The sequence below is a fragment of the Cyrtonyx montezumae genome, unplaced genomic scaffold (assembly GCF_038088225.1).
Source record: "Cyrtonyx montezumae isolate F1298 unplaced genomic scaffold, pur_monq_1.0 scaffold_25, whole genome shotgun sequence".
Lineage (NCBI taxonomy): Eukaryota > Metazoa > Chordata > Aves > Galliformes > Odontophoridae > Cyrtonyx > Cyrtonyx montezumae.
The window spans coordinates 10440521-10463008 of record NW_027071992.1 but is presented as its reverse complement, the minus strand read 5'-3'; the positions used below and the strand labels follow the sequence as shown (position 1 = coordinate 10463008).

Sequence of the window (22488 nt, the reverse complement as noted above, 5' to 3'; positions counted from 1 at the left end):
GTGAAATGTGGAAGTTTTCCTACTGCTTTCTTGCAGATAACCAATCTGAATATGTAAGTACTTTGAGTTGCAGTGACTATCCAGAAATTCTCTTCAGGTCCTTTCTCACTTACAAGCTTTCATTTAATTTGGTATTTAACTCAAGGAAGTCCTTAATGTCTTACAGACTTCGTTATGCAGTCTTTAATCTGATTAGCAGCACATGAATAATGTAGCATTCAGTTGAACCATGTAATTAATTTGTCCCGTCATAATGAACTGTTAAGTAATTCCATTAGTCTAGGATAAACTCCAGGGTCTTTAACCTAAGTTTAACAGCTTTTTGAAGATATCTTCCCTGGAAGAGAAAAGCTTTATATAAATATAATTAAAAATGAACTCCCTGCCTCCTGATGACAAATGTACTCTGTGATCTGAAAGGTGAGCTTGAGTTCAAGGTGATTAAAAGAAACTGAGGAGAATTGCTTTGCTATAAACAAATATGGATTTACCTGAGGTCAGCAGAAACTTAATCATTTATGATCACTTTATGGCAGCAGCCATCTCTGTCCGCAGTCTTTCCTGTTACAGAAAAGTGGAAGAGCTGAGGTGCTGATTTCTTTGTAACAAGAGTTCTGGAGCCTGATTGGCTATAGTTGCCTGCATGATTGCTAATACACTTCATGATTTGTGTGATGTGAATCCTAGCATTAAGAATGTAGCTTGAAAAGGAAATATTTACTGGGGCAGTAGAATTAGTATGCAGTATGGTGGCAATTCAGTAGGCACATGTAAGAAAAACCTTTCTTATTAAACATTCAAATAATCCTGTAAATTCCAGCCCAAGCTCATAGTAATGTTGCACTGGTGGCATTCTAGTGTGTCTTCATTTCTGCAGGTGCTAAGAGCTGTGAGTGTGTTAGGGACATTACTTAGCTGTTAAACATATAACTGTGAGCACTTAAAATCAGATTTCTTTTCTTTTGTTAAAGCAAAACTCATTTTGTTGTAAATCAAGAATTAGAATGTCATATTCTTGTAGTATTCTCCAGTCAATTCTTACAGCTGGGTTAACCCAGAAGAGCTTTCAGTAAAAGCTCAGCATAGTGTCTAAAGTCTGGATTCATTTAATAACATGCAAGAATCTATAACCATTTGGTCTGTTACCAGTTTAAGTTAGGTGTGAGTGAGAGTAATTTACTACACATCTGTCGGGGGGGAAAGAAATCACTTCTGGTCAAGGTGTTAAACATCCGTTACAATAGAAAAATAAATAAATTAAATCAGGGCTTGTTGAAAAATGTCAAATTTTATCTTAAAATTGAGGTTTCATATAGTCTGTGTTCCAAGATGAATAGTTTTGTTGTTTTGGGTTTTTTTTTAAATCTAAAGTGAGCATTTGTTTCCAGCTTGAATGCTTACATCTGTTATAAATGATTTAGCTTACATAGAGCTCTAATTAAAAACATAACATTGTCTCAATTCCATACTTTGAGTTTATTATGAAGATATACTTTTTAATGATCCACAGATTTGCATCAAGCCATGTGTAAAGATTGCAGCCTTTTGCCAGTACTTCATTCTTTCCCAGTGGTGCTGTCTTTTATTGTTGTGAGTCTGTTTTTTTGTTTTGTTTTGTTTTGTTTTGAGAAATACATTCTTTCTGAGATTGTTTTATTTGAAGTGCATAATTTCTGTTTCTGTGGTGTCAATGCCTTGTTCTTTTCATATCCTGGATTACCACAGAACTAGGTGAATGTGCTATTCATCCCAACTGAGACAGTCCAATATTCATGTTTCTTAAGATGGTCGAGTATGTGGCACTGACAAGGACTCAATAAAGGCAGGCAACCATCCAAGTGTTGATGATGACTCAGTCAAACTGTAATATCAGCACACAAGCAGAGAAGTCTTTAGGTCCGTGGCAGCTTTAGACTGTGTTGCTTTGAATGGCTTTCACTCATTTCCTCTGCGAATGACTCTGTCCTGTTGGCATTTAGTGAAGAGAGTAAGCAGGCAGTGTGATTTCAGCTATAGGGATTGAGCGTGAATTTTGTAACATAAGCAGAGAAAGAAGATTTTCTTTTCCTGCCACTAATCTTGCCATGAGATAACTTGTAAGGAATGTATGCACTTCCAAAAAAAAAAGGTATTTCCTCCCAAAAATTCAGCAAGGGTACATACACGTATTTGGTATTTGAATACATGTGCTTTGGAGTGGCATAGAGTTTTGAGAGCCTGAATTTGCATTTGCTTCTGCTCAACACTTGTTTTTACTTGGTGATTGAAATATGTATATTCATCCACATGCACTGTGACCTCTTGTGTGCTTGCCTGTTTGAGATTTAAGTAAATGGTTATCAACATACAAAAAATGTAAATCTTCTCAGGTTAGTCCTTCATTCAGTTATGTTGTTTGGTTTGCAGCGGAGAAGCCACCTTTGGTTCTGGAATAGTTGCACATGTGTTACTTGGCAAGCCAAGTGAAACTGAAGGAGGTTATAGGGGAAAAAAAATCTCATATTTGGAGTGCTTGGAGTACAGTGAGTTAACGGAGATGGCAAAAGCAGAAATTCCTTCTTAGGCACATTTTAATGAAGTGTAATATTTTTCTATTTCCTTCAGGTCCTTACAGATTCAGGAGCTATCTAAACATGAAACTTCCACTTCAAACAACAGTTTTGTATATAATTGGAACTCTTGATGATTTGCTCCAAGTATTGATATAGTTATCTGTCCAGAGTAGATACAAACCATTCAGTGTGCTCTAACTAAACAATTTCTTTTCTCAGGGACTTTCTTAGCCAAGTTTCCCCAGTCTGTGCTGACTGTGTTCACGTCCCACTGAAGAGTTGTGTTTAAATTCACTTGTGATTGACCTTACTCCAACATCGCTATAGAAAAGGGCCAGGAATTTTTCTATCCTTTTTATAACTCCTGGCTCTCTTTCTCTACTGAAGCAATTAGCCTGAGCTGACCTCTAGCCAAATGTTCCTGTGGTCAAATTTCAGCTGCCTTGAGGACAGTCAGCTGTTGTAATTATTTTTCTGGTTTTAGCTCTCTTCGTTCTTTCAAACTGCAGGAGTTAGGTAAGATATAGATTATTATTCTTTAGAATAGCATGTGTTGCAGGCACTGAAATTTCTTGATCTGCTCAGGAAGTTTATTAGTGGTACTTGTCTTTCATACATGCACATAGTTTTTGGGAGGTTGATGTTACTAGTCTATAAAAGGTTGAGTTTGTCCTAGAGCTGATCAGAAGAGAAAAGCTGACTCTCACTAGGTTAACACTGCAGCCTCTGAACAATACTGTCCTTGTGAGCTTGCACAAGTGTTTCAGAGGAACAGCAGCAAGTTGTTACAAAACAGATAATGTGAGAACTTTCAGCAAGAAAGTTGTCTAATATTGTAGCAGATGGTGTTTACAAGGAATCTTCTCTGTAAAATCTTGTTCTGTAGGACCAAAGGCAGTATCATGATGGGGTAGCTCCTGCTTCACAACAGGTTTTCTCCCACGTGCCTGCAGGCGTGGTAGTATGGCTATGCCTTGACCTCCAGTACTTCTGAAGTGGAAGATTTACTGCATCTCAGCCTTGCTTTTTGTTTACCTGCTGAGTGCAGAGGTGACACCGGCCCTAGTGCTTCACATCTCTTGCAATGCTCCTTTAGGCTAGGGGAGATCCTGAGTGTGAGAGCTGTAGCACAGGCTTTGGAAAGGAAGCAGAGTTTCCCTGTTCCAGGGCCTGTATGAAACCTAGAAGACTTTCCATATTTTCAGATGAGAGCAGTCACAATTTTTTGAACTCTATCCTGTCTGTACTGGATATGTTCAGAGTAAAACTGTTTGCTTTTTCTATAAAAATTTGTTACAGTTCGTGGTTAGAATAGATGTTTATGGATTTATTTTTGGTGAAGCAGTTTTCTGATGGTATCGCTGCATACAGCTCTGTAAACAAGATTGCCAGCACAAGAGGAAGAGCAGTACTGAAGTGGTATTGTGTCTATCTGCAGCAGTAAGACCTTACTGAAGTTTAACATGATGTCTGATCTCTGGGATAGATGTCCAGACTCCGGGGTTAGTGCTCTAGCTGTCAGACCACTTTTCCTTGGAGGAAGCTGAGAAAGCTCCTGGTTCCAGTGCACAAACAAGGGAATAGCCTGTGTTGGAACCGATCCCATTCTCATCACAGAGTTCCTTGGTGTGGTGTGGTTACAGAAACCAAAGTTCTACTTGCAGATGTTCTCTGAATGACCAGCAGTGTTGATGCTTTTGTGTGGCATACTCCTGTGATGGTTGTAGGTTTTTTTCTAGGTGTTGTTAGGCAGGAAGAAGTAGGAGAGTATGAAGAAGAGTGGTAGGAAAATGAGCAGATGTTGGTGGAGACAGGAGAGCAGAGAAGTGTAAATAGAGGCAATGTGGGATGTCTGGGTGATACAATAGAGGAGCAGGGTTGTAAATAAAGTAATGCCCTGTTCAGGTCTGTGAAAGAGCTAAGTTTCAGGGTGAAAGTGTAAGGGCTGTGGAGATGGAGTGTTTGTTAGAGTGGCGATTTTCTAAGAGGTGAGAAATGACAAATGCAGTGAAGCATTTCTGTGGATTTATTAATAAGAGACAACAAGAATCTTTTAGTCATGAATACAGGTGGACTGGTGGACCAGGTGAGCTAGTTAAAAATGCAGCTGTCCTGGGATGAACCTCGTGCTGTACCTGCTCTGCGAGTAGGAGAGCTAGTTTCTAGCTGCTCTCTGAACTTTTACCCAGCATTCTCCAGCAGCAGCTGCCTTCCACCACCCCTCAGTTTTGCTCCACAGGCTCTCACACCAGCACTAATGCCTGACAAGCCTGCATCCCTCCAGGCCTTAAGAATTCTGCCCCTCTGGACAGAGCTTTGCTTGCTGGGACAGGGGCAGCATTGCAGCTGGACATTCCTGTAGCAGCCCCAGTGCAGTGGGAAGTACCTCCCAGTTTGTCTATGCAGTTGAAGGTTAGGCTCTGCACTGTGGTTGGAATAAATTTTCCCTGTGCTGGGCATGAAACTGGAGAATTATTGAGTAGTTGTGCTAATGAGGGTGTGAGAAATACATTCTGATTTTCCAGTTTTGTTCTAAACAGCATGAAGGAGAAAATTTGGCATTAGTAATAATTGTTTTTTTTTTGTTTTTTTTTTCCTGCAGTGTGAGTAATCTGTTCTCATGGGGTGAGAAAATTATGAAAAGCGAATTATCTTTTAAGTTCAATGTGAACATAGTTTTCCATACTCAGCATGCTTGTGTCGTACAGTTGATTAAATTCAAACTTTGCTAAATCTGCTAGGACTATTTTAACAGCCAAGTTTGCTAGCACCAGTTGTTTTATTCAGTAGCACCCAGTTAAAATGTTGTTGCTCTGTAGTGGACTCAATAGTTTGATTTATTCTGCTGATTTATTAAGTCAGATGGAGATGGAAAATGTCTAGGTGAATATACTTCAGCATAGAATCAAATGTTGTTGTATTACTTAATGGTCAAATATAAAAGTTCTATTTCTCTGTCCTCCCAGCACTCCTTTTTTACTTCATGGAGATCTGGACTATGTGATCTGCAAAGACAAACACAGCATCAGGGGAGCATGATCTGGAAATCCTTGTTCCCTCAGACTCTTCTTTCCTACTCTCACATTTAACCTAGGCTGGTTGTTGGGAACCATTCCCCAAAGGCTGCTCTGCAGGGAGTATGGTTACTTTGGTTGCTTCCAGGAAGCAAGATAGAAATTGACAATACTGATTTTTTTTTCTTCTATATTAAATGAACTAGTGACCCATGAGCTAGTCTTCTTATATAATAATAAGATTTTTTTACTGTCTGTCTCCTAATGCAAGATGATGTATGAGGCAAAAAGCTGTAAATTAAATATGCTTCTAGTTTAAATTCAATCAGAAATTAAATGAAAATAGGTAATTATTTAAGTGTCATGTATCCATAATAATATTAGTTTATAAACAAACTCTCTTATTGTTCTTTATTATTACAGAATTAGAGGTATGGATCTTCGGCATCTGCTGTTTACTTTGGCACTGGTCTGTGCAAATGACTCACTTTCTGCAAGTGATGGTAAGTTTTATGATATCATCCTGTGCCTTTGTATGTAGAACTTTCAATACGGAGTGTTGTTATATTATACACATCAGAATTATACAAGTTCCTTGAATGTGTTTCCTGGATGCAAAATGTGAAAAATATGTCAGCCTAAGTGTAAGGATGGTGGGTACAATGTAGTCAACAAGTTGGAGAATGAAAGTGAATTTCATAGAGAACATCAGGTGTGTGGAATGCAGGCAATCTTGATGGATGATTATGTTAGATGTTGAGATTTTCTCTATTCACATACTAAAATTATGGAAGAGTTGTGTGATGTTAATTTTCTGATTGAAACATTTTCTTTTTTTAACAAAAAAATAAATGTTTATCTGATAAATGTTGAACTATTTGAAAATGTAGAGGAAGCTTGTTAAGGCTGAGTGTATTTTTTCAGAGGCCAATATGAACAAGTTGCATTAGAAATTTTTAAGTAGAGGTAAGAAAAGTGATTTGAAATGTGCCCGAGGATTCACATCCATAGAATGTACCTCTGACTTGCACAGTTATTCTCTTTCCTAGCCATATTCACCTTAACTCATCCATCTTCTAGATTAAATGTAGGGCTAGAAATTAATCCTTCCAGCTGAGCTTTCTCTGATGTTTTGTCCTCTTGCAACAGGCAAAGCTCTGTAGCCATTTCTGTATCACCCAGTGCCTGCTCTGAATCTGGCTGGTCCTTTGGGACTGGTCTTTTACTTACTTAGAAGTTCCCATTAACTTCAGTGGGAACTTTGTTGTTGTGGTCAGACTGATCTGCTAACAATGATTATGATCTACTCCTGTAAAAATTACAAAACCTAATCTGCTCTGTCTTCTTCTGGCCTTTGGGAAGTACAGTATGTTTTCCATAATTATTAATCTTACACAAAAATATTACTTTTCCCAAAACTGCAGAGCTGCAGCAGTAGCAGAGTTCCTTAAGCAGGTGCTCTTCCTCACCTTGTGGCTGAAACCAGTGCCAGCAGAGAAAGTCAAGGCAGCTTGATGAGGAATTTGGAAGAAGTGAAGTGGAAACAACTTCCACAGCAAGCTGTAAACAGACTGAGAAAATATTCAATGAAAATTTCTCACATCTCTCAGTTTATCTCCTTTTACTTTGCTCATTAGTTCCAGTCCTACTTAAGTGTTACTGAATGGAATTTAAGTACCGATAGAGTTGCTAGCCATGTTCTGTTAGTCCTTCTGGTATTATTTTTGGATTATGATACTAAATCAAAGGACTGTGTAATAGTTGCCTATAATCTTAACTGGTTAAACATACAATAATCTTCTTATTCCCTGATACATTTTTGCCTTTTCTTGGAGTTGCATACGTAGCATTTCTGATTATCTATATTTGCAGAATGATGGGAGAAATACGAGGGATATTACCTTATTGCTAATGGGGACATTAAACTGCAGTAAGATACAGCTAGAACTCAGGTGTTTGGTTTTCAGAGAATTCTTCTTCAATATCATTTCATTTATTAATAAGAACTCAGAATGGGAGAAGACAAGAGTTTGAATTAAATTCCATGTTGGTGGCTCAGAATCTTGTCCTCAGTCTTATTAGGCATCAGATCATCTTTATAATTATCTTCTCCATTGCTAGTTAAGGCATTTTGTGTAACATTTACCGAATTTCATTTGGATCCCAAATGTAGCTGACTGCTGAAGGCAGTGAATGTATCAAGTTTTCACTTTTGTTCCTTACTTTCATTTCCTAGAGCAGTACTTTTGTTCCACTACCTGCATGTCCCAATGGAAATGACTGCCTGTTCAAGAAGAGTATATGGAGGTGTTTGTTTTCATATTAGAAGTGGTCTATAATAATGTTAAGCCTTTATTTGCTTTATTCTGTATCCTTGTTCTTCAGATTTTGTTAAGAGAGGAAGTTTATGATAGGAATTTGCTGAATAAGGCTGTATGCCCCCTTTTTTTTTTTCTTGTTGCATACCACTCCTTTAGTTAGATGTGTTAACTGAAATAAAATTTACAGATTCCTCCTTGTTTCTTCTAAAACATGGAAAGTTGGTATTTCTAAGTGAAATATGAGACATGTAGCTTCTATTCACTGTCTTTCAGAATGGCCGGTAGAACAAAAATGAATGTGTCCAGACTTGATCCTTTCTCCACTGTGTCTGTATGTTACAGTACCTTCATTAAATGGGCAAAAATAAGGCCTGCTTGGATGTAGTGTAGTGCCAGTTGATTTCTTTCTCAATATATCAAATCACACATAGACTTTTAAATCCTTTCCATCTGAGGTATGGTCCAGATGTCTTAAGTAAATAACTTCATGTTACAAATGAAATTCAACCACAGTGTCATCTTTTACCTGGTGACATTGTCTATAGTAACTTGATTAAATAGTAACTTCTATGATCTTACCTCCAGAATCAAAAACTGAAGATTTTAATGGTGGTCCAGTGCTTAAATGCAGGACACAGTGCTAACAGTATGTGTCTTGATTTGCAGTAATGCTAAAAACTGTGTGTGAAGCACCAGTGCTTTGTTATCCTGAAGATAAATTTCTAACAGTAAGCTACTTCTGAGGTTCTAGCACTTCTGCTCTGTTGGCTGAAAATGCCAGACAAGGAAGTATAACTTGAACAGCATATGGGAGATAGCGGAACATAGGACACCCATGTGTCATTCTTACATGATGCAGATGAGGTTGGTTTCTGTTTTGTTTTGTTTTGTTTCTTGTTTTGTTTTGGTTTTGCCAGTAGAGATTTTTTTTCTTTTCATTTTTTTCCATGTGGGTGTGCCTGTTTCTGCAGCTTCCAGCCACTTTCCCAGCTCATTGCTAGGTGATGAACCCTGACAATCTCTCTGAGCTCTGCCCAGAATAGACTTGCTGAGACCTTTCTATAAGCTTAATTAGAAGTACTGAGTACTGAAGTTGTTGCCACTGGGACTGGATGGATTTGCCATGTCAGATTTACTGAAGAAGTTCACTTCAGAAATTGTTCATTTGTTTTTATGGCTGTGCAGTATAACATTAGCAAATCTTATACTGAAGTACATAAGTGACAGAGTGTACACTGATACATGGAAGGAACCACGTAAGAACTGCAACTTTTTGTGTCTTAAAAGTAAAGCTTATATTCAGCTGTACAAGCGCCTGTGCTGCAGGCTGAATCTCAGCAGTGGGGTCAGATCCACCCTTGGCACACACTTAAATCCCATACGTGTTTCCTCCTGGCAGGAAAACTGCTGTGAGGCCAGCAGCTGGCAGGAGAACTGCACAGCATTCAGGACCAGATCTTGGACATTTAGTAACATGTTTGCTTTCTGCTAGGTCTGCTGGAGGCTTTCCATTGATTTAGTTAGTTTTCATGCTCTCCTGCCAAGAGCCTGGCTTGCCAGCTGCTTAAACTGAGGTTATGGCTAGAGTGGAGTCACAAGGTGCCCACCATCACTGAGATGGAGATGTTAAATATGGCCAAATACATCAGGGCTTTGTGTGGGGATACATCTGGAGTTGGGCAGTTTGGGGACTTGCAGCCGCCTGCCAGCTGGACACTGAGCCACACACAGCCTGTTTCTGGAGATGCCTGCAGCAGTAAGGGAACAGCACAGGCAGTGGCAGAGAGAAAGTGTGATGGTCACAATAGCGGGAAGGTAATTTTTAATATGTATGTAATTAAAGCAGAAGGCCCATTTTCACAGCTCTGAAGACATGTTTGCAAAGTCAGCAGAACTACGATTCCTAAGAATGTAGGCTGCTTTCAAGGTGTGGGATTATGTGCTTTAGAAAATCGTTGAGCTTTGTTTTTAGGTAACAAGGCACATGAGCAAGAGCGAGGAGTGATTCATGAATATTTTGCTGAATTCCCTGGGATAGCAGTCCCTTCAAGGAAAACTGAAAGCTGGTATTCAAGTATGCACCAGCTATTTGTCTTTGAGATTAATATAATTATGCTGTTTCACATATGTATCTAGCCATACACTTAGGTGTTTTGGCTTCCTGTATCTTCTGATATCAAAAGGGGATGAATAGCTACAGGCAGAGGTTACAGTGTTTAGAGAGTAAAATCAGTTTTGTCTGCTCGTTCCTTGCCTAGAACTGATCAGTGCAGGTCATGTAAGGACGTAGAGGATAAACCTGGAATTAGGCCCAGTTAATAAAACAATACATAAGCTCATAGTTCCAAAACTCGTTTCTTCCCAGTGAAAGAAGTAGGAAATATCTTTTATCATTTCTTTATACTAAATCTAACTTTACTGTTGCAGCTATGCTAATTCATTCTCTGGAGCAGGTTTAATGAAATGTTTTTATTTTCTATAGAAGCATAAAAATATTTTTGAGTGAACTGTTTTTGTGCAGTAATGATTTTAGGAGCTGTGAGCCTGAATTTATTGTGCCTTTTATCTAATCTGACTTCAGAAGTGAGTGTAATTTTTTGTAGCACTTTTGGTTTTGTTTTAAGTAAGTGTTTTGTTTCAAGTAAGTAACTGTTATGCTCAAATACTCTATTTTCTTTGGTTCTTTTTATAAGTATGATTAAATAGTTACCCTGATGAGACACATGAAATACAGGTTTTACTACCCTAAAAATGTCTTTCTCTTATGCAACTGTCTGCCTTTTTACTGTGCTTGAGTGCTTTGTATGCATTCTGTGTCCAAGCTGAACTAAGTTTAGGTGTGCACTAGGTGTCAGAGCTGCAAATTATAGAAGAGGGATTTAGTCCACAGGACATGCATAGGCTTTATTGTCACTGATGACACTCCTGGGCACTGCAGCCATCTGTATAGGACTCACAGAAATGACACAGGGCTTGTAGGACATCTGTATTGTCCTGAAATAACCAGAAGCTTACTGAGCTCTATAAAAAGGTTTAGGCCAGGCACCTCAGATGCCCCTGAACCATTTGTTTTCAAGCAACTAAACTCCATCAGCTGTTCTTTCTTCCAGGACAGTGTTGATTCTCTCTACACTGCTTCTGTGGGAGTTTGGATACCTAAGGATGACGCTCATACATGTATGAATCATATGAAGAACCTCTAGGTATCTAAAATACCTTCACGAGACTTACTGGTAGCCCATAAAACCCATAGGATACCTGTGCCTTTTGAAGCAGAGGCTGGAAAGCAGGCATTCTGAGACAGCTACAGGTGTCTAGGCTACTGGATTTTTCAATATTTTGAATAAAAATAAATATATATAGGTGTCTGGGTGTCTGCATTTTGAATAGTTTAACACCCACATCTGCCTTAGAATATTCCTAGTTGGAAGGGACCTACAAGGAACAATGAGTCCTTGTTTGAGTATGTATAATTCTGCATACGTTCTGTTGTGGAATGGTGTAGCTGTTCAACCATGTACTGTAAATGTTCTATAGCCAGACAAGGTGCAGCATCTTCTTAATGTATTGAAGGGATAACTAATGGCATCTTACTGTCACCATGAAGTCAAGGAGAAGACCAATGTTGTTAAAGGCATAGATTTTAGTTTTGGAATTCTTAAAAATTCTAAAAAACAGAGGAATTCTTAATCTAAGCTGTAAGATGCTGTTGAATTGCAACGTATTCTTGGCTGAGAGAGGGAACTTTCCATTTGTTCCTTGAGCTGGGAGATAGCAAGAGCTTCATTATCTGTTTCAAATTCTCAGCAAAGATCAGTGACACTGGGGGGTTTTGTCTGAACATGTTTTGTGATTTAGGCAAACTCACATTGCAGTCAGTGCAGTGACGAACCATTTCTCATACATTAACTTTTTTTTTTTTTTAATTATTTTATTTTGGTGATCAGGAAGAGTTATATGTTTCCATATATAGCTATTCTAATCTTGCTTCAGGTAGGAGAGGGTGATGAGAAAGGGCAGAATCTGTACCTTAAGCTATTATTTATGAATAACAGTACCATAACATAGTTAGTAGTCACTATGTTTGTTTTCTTTTCCTTAATTCGTCTAAATAATGTATTTTCCTAGTGTTACAATAATATAAGTAATAATTATAGAATACAATGCAAAGCAGAGTTGGCAGTAAAAAAACATCAAGCATTGCTGTCAGCCTGGTGAATACTGTTCTACAGGAACAGCAGCAGAATTGTTGAGAATGCATATTTAAAAATGACAAGTTTTAAAATAGATTTTCAATAGGCAAATTTGAATATTTAGAATACTCAACTTATTTCCAGAAGTATTTCTGAAAAATACTCTATTATGTAGTAGAAAGTGCCACAGAAGCCATTCTGGGAGCCAAGATTAGGAAGCTTGGCACAGGTAAATGTAAGTTATACCACTCTGATACTGCTAAGCTATTCCAGTTGGAAAGAACACTCATTTTTGCAGAGAACCAAGTAATATTTCCATCATTGGTTTCCGCTGTGATTAGGCATGGCTTTGATGACTGTCAGAAAAGTTGGAGGGTGGGCCTTCAGTCTGTGCATTTCTAAGTTGCTTTCACTGCTGTTACCTCTTGGCCAGTATCTATAAGTATTTTATCTGGGCCATTGTGACAGTATCTGAGATCTCACCTGGAGAAAAAAGGATTTCATCTTATCCTTCCTCAGTGTGGATAGCATATATAATTAACAAGAAGGGATCTGGAATTTCTAAGAGTGGAAAGTACATTCTGGAAGTGAATTGTAGACAGGAGTATATTTTGTAAGAGAACACAGAGAGAAAAATGTAGTCCTGGAATATTCAGTTATCGTAGCCTTAAATTATGCCCATCAAAATCCATATTTAAGTTTGTAACTGGGTATATCCAGTAGTTGAAATGGTGATACGCGTTGCAAAAGACTTGTGCCTTTTGTCCTGTCCTCTAAACCACATCTGTGACTCCAGCGTTTAGAGTCTTGAGGTCTTGGATATCTTCACTCACCAACATGCCAAAAGACCACATCATAAGCAGTCCGCTTCAGACACCCTGCAGGATAACGTACATGCTAATTTTCCTGTCCAGTTATCTCAGTTATGTGTAACATTTCTGCTCATATGTAGATTTCTTTCATTGCTTCTCAACTGCCATTATATTTTCTTCTCTTTAGAACACAAAATCATCAATATGTTGTCCTCTGATGGCTGTTTTTTGTGGGTTCTTTTGCAAAACATTAGCCACACCTCTGTAGTTAGTGGCAGGTACAGTGAGGAAGAGAAGTCAGTCATTCTGTATGTCTGCTGCAGGGCTTGTAATACCAATGTATGTCTTCTATTTCCCAAGCAGCCAAGCCACCAGTGCCCACTCTGGTCCACCTATGAACCATGATTGCTCCTCTTTGTTAACAGAGATGAGCTTCAGCAAATACTGCTTGCTCAGGGTGATTACTTGTGACTTTATTCTGGAGGAGAACTAGTGAGGCTAGTTTGAAACAACTGTTGCCCATAATACACTTTTAAGTTCATGTATTTAAAGATGAAGGTCAGATAATGAAGACAGCAAGAAAAGTACACTACAATATGTTATAGATAAAAAGGTAATAATTGAGAAAATTCATAATTAGCTTTTACTAGAACTTTCATTTTGGTATTACAAATGTAATTACATTTTTTGTGTGAATTATATCAACTGTTTGTTACGCACTAGCCCAATGAGCCTCAGTTAATAAACTGACTGTTCATCAAGAAAAGGAAAAGCAGCTCAAGCAAATAAGCACTAATATTACAAAAGCATATTGCATGAGTTATAATGAGTCATTCTGTGCAGAGGTATATAGAGAGCAAATGCCTGCAGTATTGCCATCTGTAACAAAAAAACTTCTACTGCACATTCACAGTGTATTATGAAATGATTATGAGGAACAAACAGTAGATATTTTTCAGAAATTCAACCAATGGTACAGTTACCATTGTGCAATAATTTGCAATACCAAATTTAATGTATGAGGGACTTACAGAACCAAGAGACTATCTGCAGTGTTGCACCTTGTATTTCCATGCTATGGTCTTCAAAGGTGATCGGATCAGATCTGAAACAAAATAAAAGCGTGACTGGAAGTTGGAGAACAGTCACAGAATAGAACTGGTTCATACCCCTGTACACGAGGAAGTGTCTTGTGACACCTCAGCACTATTTTGCACATTGTTGCTCTTTTCAACCATTTCAAAGGATCCAAAGCAACAGAGAAGCATTTCAGAGCAGAAGTCACAGGGTGCCATCCTTGAGTCACATGGAGTGTCTGCATTAAAAAGAGCATAGCCAGCAGGTCGAGGGAGGTGATCATCCCCCTCTACTCTGCCTTGGTGAGGCCTCATCTGGAGCACTCTGTCCAGTTCTGAGCTCCCTGGCTCTCCCTTCTACAGTCTATTAAAAAAAAATTAGACAATAACTTTTTTGCTTGGATATCTCCATGCTGGGACATGACAGAAATCTGTGCAATCCTGAGTGGTGCCAGGAGAGTGATAGAGAAGACTGTTAGCATGCAGCAGGCATCCAGGGCTTCCTAGATTCCTGCACACGTTCACGCAAACTCTCCAGCACTGCTGATATGCACTGCTGTGATGATGGAGTGGAGCTGGACAGGGGAAAGGCAAAAAGATCCACCACGCCTGGAGAGTGTTTCCTTTGTGGGCATTTCCTAACTCTTACCCAGAATATATTCAAAGAAACATACTGAAAGGAAATAAATATATTCTTCTTTGGTTTGTGATTTTGTTTGTTTTTATTCCCCTAGCAATGTGCAGTCTTGGCTTTAAAGTCAAGGCTGAGGCAGGAAATTTACAAGCAAGTGTGAACTCACTTGGATCAAGACTTTATATTTGAATCCATATATGCTGTTTAGTACTTTGTAAAGACAAAATGACCAGAACAATAATGTGCCTGGCTGGCAAACCCTATGTTTATCATGTTTCTTTTAAAAGGCACTTAGTGCTTGCCACCCATGCCTACAAGAAAACAGAAAAAAACTATGTTTACATTTACTTAATTTTAAATTTTAAACAACAACATGTACCAAGTAAAATGTTGTTGTTACACCCTTTGATTTTTTTCTTTCTCAAAAGCACTGAAGCTCAAGACAAAGTCTAACGTAATAATTTTACTTTGAACGGGAAATTGCAAGTATGGGGAAGTGAATGCAGGTAATAAATTGGAAATGCTAGCCCTGTCTTCATTATTTGCTCATAATGATTAAATAGTCAATACCCATAATTATTTCAATAAAAACACGACAACTGCAGTTGCTGTTGTATAGGATTTAATTCAAGCCATCTGTTTTAATCTACTTGTATATATCCTGGGTTGGTCTTTGCTTGCAGTGAAGTGTTTTTCTGGAAGATAAAAGTGGTTATTAAGGGAATGGAAATTATTACTGGTTCAGGGCTTGGCAAGAAAAAGAAATGTTTTTTTTTCACATTCTTAGTGTCCATTTTCAAGGACTTCTGCTACAGAAATGGTTGAAGGCAGAATATAGTACAAAAAAGTTACCTGTTGTAGGCATTGTGTTGATATTTGGAGTTGCTTTAGGTAAGGTGTTTGGAGGTGGAAGTCACTGATCTGACTGTTCTTCACCATTTTAATTAATTTATTTCATAAGGTAAATGAAATATAATTCGTGTATTACAAGGGAATTACATAGCACATATGAACAGCATAAAAAATTGCTTGTTTTCTATATAGGCAACGTAATTTATTTTCTAGCAAACTGTTTCATTCTCTGTTTTATTCTTCAATTTGTAGTGGTTTGTAGGTTTGTAGTGGGTGGTTGTTCTTGCTAACTAGTTTAATTATCTTTGAGTGTAAATGTCTCATCTATTTTAGAGAAAAATAGCCCTCTTAACAAAGGATACCTCCACTTGGCTCCAAAGCTCAGCACTTCTTGCTGTGAAGATCTTAATAAGCCGCATCACAGAAAAGGCTGCTTACATCTGGTACAACTCCTCAAGTGATGAATTGGATGCAAGGTCAATATCTAACTATCTTTTCTTTCTGAATCCATTTGCACAATACGGCGCTGTAGATATTAACCAGATAATTCCCAAGTATCCTATGTTAATCATGGCACACATCTAGGGCCTTTCAAAATTAAATTGATGTTTTGGCTGGATTATATCACACATCGCAGAGATAGAAAAGCAGACTTTGCAAACTTATTGAGAAACACCTGAAAACACAGTCATTGGTCATAGCCAACTCAGTTTCACAAGAGGAAAAGTCCTATTTAATACACTTAATCTCCTTTTATGATATGGCTTACTCGCCTGGTTGACTAAGGAAAGCCTGTTGATGTAATCTTTTTGCAAAGCTTTTAATACCATTTCTCACATTATCCTTCTAGGGTGGATAATGTCCAGCAAACAGGTAGACAGGAACATAATGTGAATGGATGAACGCTTGGCTCAAAGAATTACAGTAAATAGGGTTACATTAGGCTGGCAAGCAGCCACTAGAGGGGGTTCTGAAGGCTTCGTTTTAGGGCCAGTTCTCTTCAGTGTTTTCATAGATTATCTAAATACTGGACTTGGAGGTATAAAAATTAAATTTGTGGATAGGATTGAATTGGAAGGAGCTTTTGAGTCCCTTAAGTTCAGAGGGGCCCCGCAGAGAGATCTTGACAAATTGGAGAGCTGGACAATTACCAACCACATGAAGTTCAACAAAATCAAGTGCCATATCCTGCTCCTGACATGTGGAAAGCCTGGATATTTTTACAGAGCATGGGATGAGAGGCTGGAGAGCAGCCCTGTGAAAAGTGATGTGGGTGTTATGGCTGATGGCAAGATGAAATCAAATCAGAAGTGTGCCCTGGAAGCCAAAATGGCCAACCAACAAAGACAAACAACTAGTAGAGGTATGTCTGCAAAGATGGTGGAGTGTCTAAGGGGGAAGACATATGAGCAGCTAAGATCCCTGAGTTTGTTGAATCTAGCACAGAGCAGGCTGAGGGGAGGCCTGAATGGTGGCTGCAGCTCCTCACAGGGAGCAGAGGGCAGCGCTGAGCTCTGCTCTGTGACAGCCACAGGACCTGAAGGAATGGCATGGGTCTGTGCCAGGGGAGTGTGGGGGGATTAGGAAAAAGTTCTTCACCAGAGAGTAGTGGGCATGGAGCAGGCTGCCCAGGCCATGGAACACAGCCTCGAGCTGCTGGAATTCAGTGTTTGGACAACACTCTTCAGACACAGGGTTTGAGTTTTGGGTGGTCCTGTGTGGAGCCAGGAGTCGGGCTGGGTAATCCTTGTGAGTCCCTTCCAACTTGGGATATGCTGTGATTCTGTGATTCTTGGGGGATTCTTTGGCTTCCACAGCTGAGGTTGTTCATCCTCCCATTCCTGTGAAAGGTGATTAATTAAGCAGAGTTACATACATTTCTACAGAAATACTTGCAATAATATTGCAGAACCTTCCAGAATGAGACTTCACATTAAGACAGCAAATATCATACTAATGAAATTTAATGTGCTTATCCAAAATATGTAGCTGTTCTTTTTCGATCTACTGCTGCCAGTCCATGTACACTGCTACTTGTTTGAAGCAGGTTTTTCTCTGACTTGGTCTTTGTTTGCTCCACCAGTCAAGAAGCATGTTTGTTTTTTTTTTACCATGAGGAGCACGCTTTACAGAATTTGGCCTCCTGGTCATATTTGCCCATGGTGCAATCTTGTGAATGTTTTGTTGAGATAAGTGTATGACAGCTTCCAGTTAGTGTTCTGCAGGAGGTGAGGGATTCTTTCCAAACATGCCAACCACCTCAGAATAACTATATCTTCATTGCAGAAGCCTCAACCCGACTTATTATCTTATTCCCACAGAGCAGCAGGCTTTACAGCCATCTGCACTATTTTATCTTGATGGTAAACTTAAGGAGCAGTTCCAGTTACAGGAAAAGCTGTATAAGGATTACATCTTTCTGGGTTACTGTTTGTTCTGTGTTTTCCAACTTTGTAACAGAAGGCTTGATTGTAAGTTACTGTTAAATTCTGTTTTGCAGCTATGAGATCTTATTACTGTTGGAATTAAGCATGTTTTTTTTCTTTCAATTTATGTAGTCAAAAGTGCAGTTTTTCTTGAGGCTGTCTTGTTTTTTTTTGCTTAGAGAGGTACCCACAGTGAATGTCTTGCTATGTAATTCCATTGTGTTCCTTTGAAATTCCTTAAGAAACACAGATTAGAACCATGACAAAAGTTTCCCCTTCCCTGTGTTGTCCATCTCAGCCACTTGCAGAGCTGTGTGAAATATAATTAAGATCTCCAGTAATCCTAAGGTACGTGTATGTACACACTGTCTTTTTAGAAACTGTTTTTCCTAATAACGGCTGTCCCTTAAAAAACATTGTATTAGACTTAGGATGTAGCTCTTAACCTCCTTTAATACGAGAAACAAGGACCAATTAAAAACAAAACAAAAAAGGCTTACAAAAATATTGCTTGTAGATTTAAGCAGAGATAGGTTCTGTCTCTTGTTCTAGTTGCCTTACAGAAATCTCACTGTGTAGGCAATTACATTTATGAAAAGCTGCTATAATCATCTAACAAATTACATTTTTAAGAGCTGTGGATATTTCTCTTTTACAAGAGTTAACTTGCCTTGGCTTCTTAAAAGAGTGGGGAAATCCCACAGCATTTCCTCTGTGTTATCATAGATTTTAATTACAGAATGTTAGAAATATGAGAATTTTGGAAAAATGCACATGAAGAAATTCTCTTTCCTTTAAATCAGAGTAAAGCTTAGATCATAGATAAGGATTAAAATTTTATAACTCCATTTTTGGGATGTCTTCTGCACAGATCTGTCCCTAGGAAGAACAGAGCTGGTCTAATCATATCCTTGCAGAACAAAATGCAGGTTATGTCCAGAACACCACTGTGCAGGGTGCTAAGGCTGTACTCCACTCAGATGGAGTTCAGTTCAGTGCTAAAGTGGGAGTGAAATTTATTTTATTAAATAGGCCCGATTATTGTTTTGTAAGTTCTGTGGCAAGGGAAGGGAAGGGAAGGGAAGGGAAGGGAAGGGAAGGGAAGGGAAGGGAAGGGAAGGGAAGGGAAGGGAAGGGAAGGGAAGGGAAGGGAAGGGAAGGGAAGGGAAGGGAAGGGAAGGGAAGGGAAGGGAAGGGAAGGGAAGGGAAGGGAAGGGAAGGGAAGGGAAGGGAAGGGAAGGGAAGGGGAGGGGAGGGGAGGGGAGGGGAGGGGAGGGGAGGGGAGGGAAGGGAAGGGAAGGGAAGGGAAGGGAAGGGAAGGGAAGGGAAGGGAAGGGAAGGGAAGGGAAGGGAAGGGAAGGGGAGGGGAGGGGAGGGGAGGGGAGGGGAGGGGAGGGGAGGGGAGGGGAGGGGAGGGGAGGGGAGGGGAGGGGAGGAGAAGGAGAAGGAGAAGGAGAAGGAGAAGGAGAAGGAGAAGGAGAAGGAGAAGGAGAAGGAGAAGGAAAAGGAAAAGGAAAAGGAAAAGGAAAAGGAAAAGGAAAAGGAAAAGGAAAAGGAAAAGGAAAAGGAAAAGGAAAAAAAGGAAAAGGAAAAGGACCTGAAATTACCCTTTTTTGGTTATTGTTTTCTGGAAGAAATGTGCTTCAGTTGCCTGTGTTGTTCCTATCAGACACACCTGCCATCAGTGTCAGAAGAAAGACAAAGAAGTCACAATAACCTGAGCCCTTCAAATGAAGCAGGAGCACATTTACAGGAAAGGATGAGCTTCCAGATGCACTTACTTGTCTGATAAAATCCCTGAAACTCTAGGAAGAGTAATAGTTTTGTAAGAGAGACACTGGTCTGGAGCAAGCTTTTAACATTTGTCTGCCCCACAGAGATTCTTTTGTTGATAAAAATCTTGATTAATCAGACAATATGTATATTCCAGTTAATATCAGCTCCCCAGCTATAAAGTAAGAAGGCACTTCTTACTGTATAGTGATAAATTCCTTAAGTTAAATAATAATAAATTCATTAATTGGCTCAAGCTGATCAGATATCATGGTGATGAAACTGCTGAAGTTATACAGTGTTGCCTGTCAACCGCACTGCATGTATTGTCCAGAGGAAAATGATAGAAAAATGTATGCATTCTTCCAACACTGATGAAGCAGGGAGGCTGCCTCCTTGGTCATGGCAGGAGAAGGCAGCTGTGTGTTTGTCAGTGGGTAGAGGGTAACACTAGGTAGCTGAGAAAGCACTGACGTTTCTCCCAGCACATTCTTGATTTCTGCATTAATCTATGTACTTGCAGAAGCACTGCATTTCTTCCAGCAGGCAAGAATTTGTACTACTGAGAGTCCATAACTAATTGTTACCATGGGAAACTATGAAAGGGCCACCCACACTTTTATTTCTGAATGGAGCTTATGTTCATACATGTTCTTCGATCTCTGTGTACGTAACTTATATATATGTTTCTTGCACAATGTTGTCAAGTTGTAATAAAAAAGCTTTATTTAATTTTAAAGATTTTGACAGCATCAGCAACATCTGGAACACTTTGTCTGTGGGCTGCTCAAGTAGCAGAGATTTCCTGAGTGCCTCTTGATGTTGCTTCAATTCACTGATGTGCTCAGAACATACACACAGCCAGTTGTGTGAAATTTTCCCTTTTCAAACTTCAGTTGTTGCACACTGTGACCCTACAGCCTTTCCTCCCATTGAGTAATATGATCAAAAAATAAAGATGTAAATGGAGCTTTTCAAAGAAGATAGTATTTTGTTTTAAATAATGAACCTATCTGTCCCTTTTGCTCCTATGCTGAAAAGGCTGAATTATCCTGTCTGAAGTTTTCTAAAACACTTCTGTCATGAGACAGACACTGAATTTAGAATATCTCCACTCAGATGAGTCAAGTGTGGAGAAGTTGTAAGTGACCCAGGCACCACAGTAGCAGGCAGTGACCACAGAGTCTCTGCTGGGATATGAGAAGGGGATGCTGCTGCCTGTGGTTTGTGCTCGCTGCTTGAGGAAGACGTTTGTACAATCAGGTGTTTGTGTTACATTTTTCATATGTGACATTTTTCCTTTTTCTAGCTGCCTGCTTTTAGATGTGCTGTTGAAACCCGGCTGCTTGCTAAGAAGCTGCATCAAAAAATCATTAGGGTCAAGAGGCATAATTGTTTCTCTGTTTGTCAGCAGAGCAGACAAAGGACTTCTGTAAGGGTAACTGCACTACAGACCTTTTAGAGAGAATCCCTGTGAAGCAGGTTAAAATATATTGATGGAATGAAATGTTGTGGAAAAAGCTGCATTGTCACTGGCTGAGCTGCACATTTGCTTTGGACTGTGAATTTGGCACCCTTTTCTCTGATGAGAGAAGCACCAACAGTAGAGTACAGTGCTTGGCTTCCTCCTTGTCTTCAAAACAGCCTAATCTGCCAAAATCTTATGTGTAAAAAATACTGACTAGATTAATATTAACGTCAGTTGTAACACTGTTTAGGACAGACAACAAACACTTGTTCCTGTCTGACATTTCTGAGTTGCGTGTGAGCACCTTTAGCAGCAGCTGTCCTATCCTAAATAAAGGACTGAGCTGCATGTGGCACACAAGCATGGATCTTACTGATTTTTTAACTGTGAAGCTTTTTGTCAGCTATCAGATTGATTCCTGCCTTTTTGTTTGTTTGTTTCTGGAACTTTTCTGATCTGAAATAATGAAAATTGTACATATTATTGATCTAATTAGATTATGATGGATGCACTGATGTGGCCTTAGAATTTCAAGGATGAGATGGCTTATATACAAACAGAGTATAAATGGGAATTGGAAAAGTGACATTCATCTAATTGCTTTATTGTTTGTTTCCTTGTATTTCCTTAAATTATAACTTAAACAGAGAGCTCTCATATCAAACTAAAATCTTCTATCAGTTGTTGTGAAATTAACAACTAATGTTGAAAGTGAAAACAGCAGATTAAATATCTCAAGAATCTGACTGATGTCCATTACCTAGCTTTCCTGGTCTGAATCATTTACTAATGGAGAAGAGGTATTATTAAAAGCATGTGAGTATAAAAACTTTTTTATGAAAGTTTTACTCATTTACTCTTAAAGAAATTTAAGAATTAGTTAAGCCAAATTGCCTCAGTGCAGGCAAAAGATATTTCAAGTTACAAAGATATTAAAGATCTTAGAGATTGTTTTTCTCAATGAAATATTGATATATCAAATTTAAAATAATATTTCAATGTTTTTCTTCCCTTGGCAGAAAAAGAGTTTGCCTGTTTATCTGTATTTCTGATGTTAACAATATTATAAAAGTGCTATGTGGGCCACATAGAACATTTTTCTTTTCATAGATCTCTAAGTAGATAAATTGCTGGCTCCAATTCCTTGAAATTACATAAAAGTATCCAGATATTTGTCATATTATAGTTGTGATTGTAGAGCCGTGGGCACAAAAGGAGTCTCTAATTGACTGCATTTTTCTTTCACTTTGTAAAATACCTTACTGAGGAAGATAGTTTCTTAGGAGAGTGCATGCACTTCAAAGCATATAGTGCAGTACATGTGAACTTATTCTAGATGTCATATTATATCTCTTGGCCAAATTTGA

At 38.8% G+C, this 22488-nt stretch overlaps 1 protein-coding gene across 5 annotated transcripts in view; it reads left to right on the top strand.

Moving 5' to 3' along the window:
• Window positions 1–22488, top strand: part of GHR (growth hormone receptor) — a 130005-nt gene that overhangs the window by 58451 nt on the left and 49066 nt on the right. For all 5 annotated transcript variants that reach the window (XM_065739937.1, XM_065739940.1, XM_065739936.1 and 2 more), the window contains one exon: window positions 5990–6069. In XM_065739937.1, coding sequence (XP_065596009.1) covers window positions 5990–6069 — 80 coding nt within the window. The remainder of the gene's footprint in view (window positions 1–5989; window positions 6070–22488) is intronic.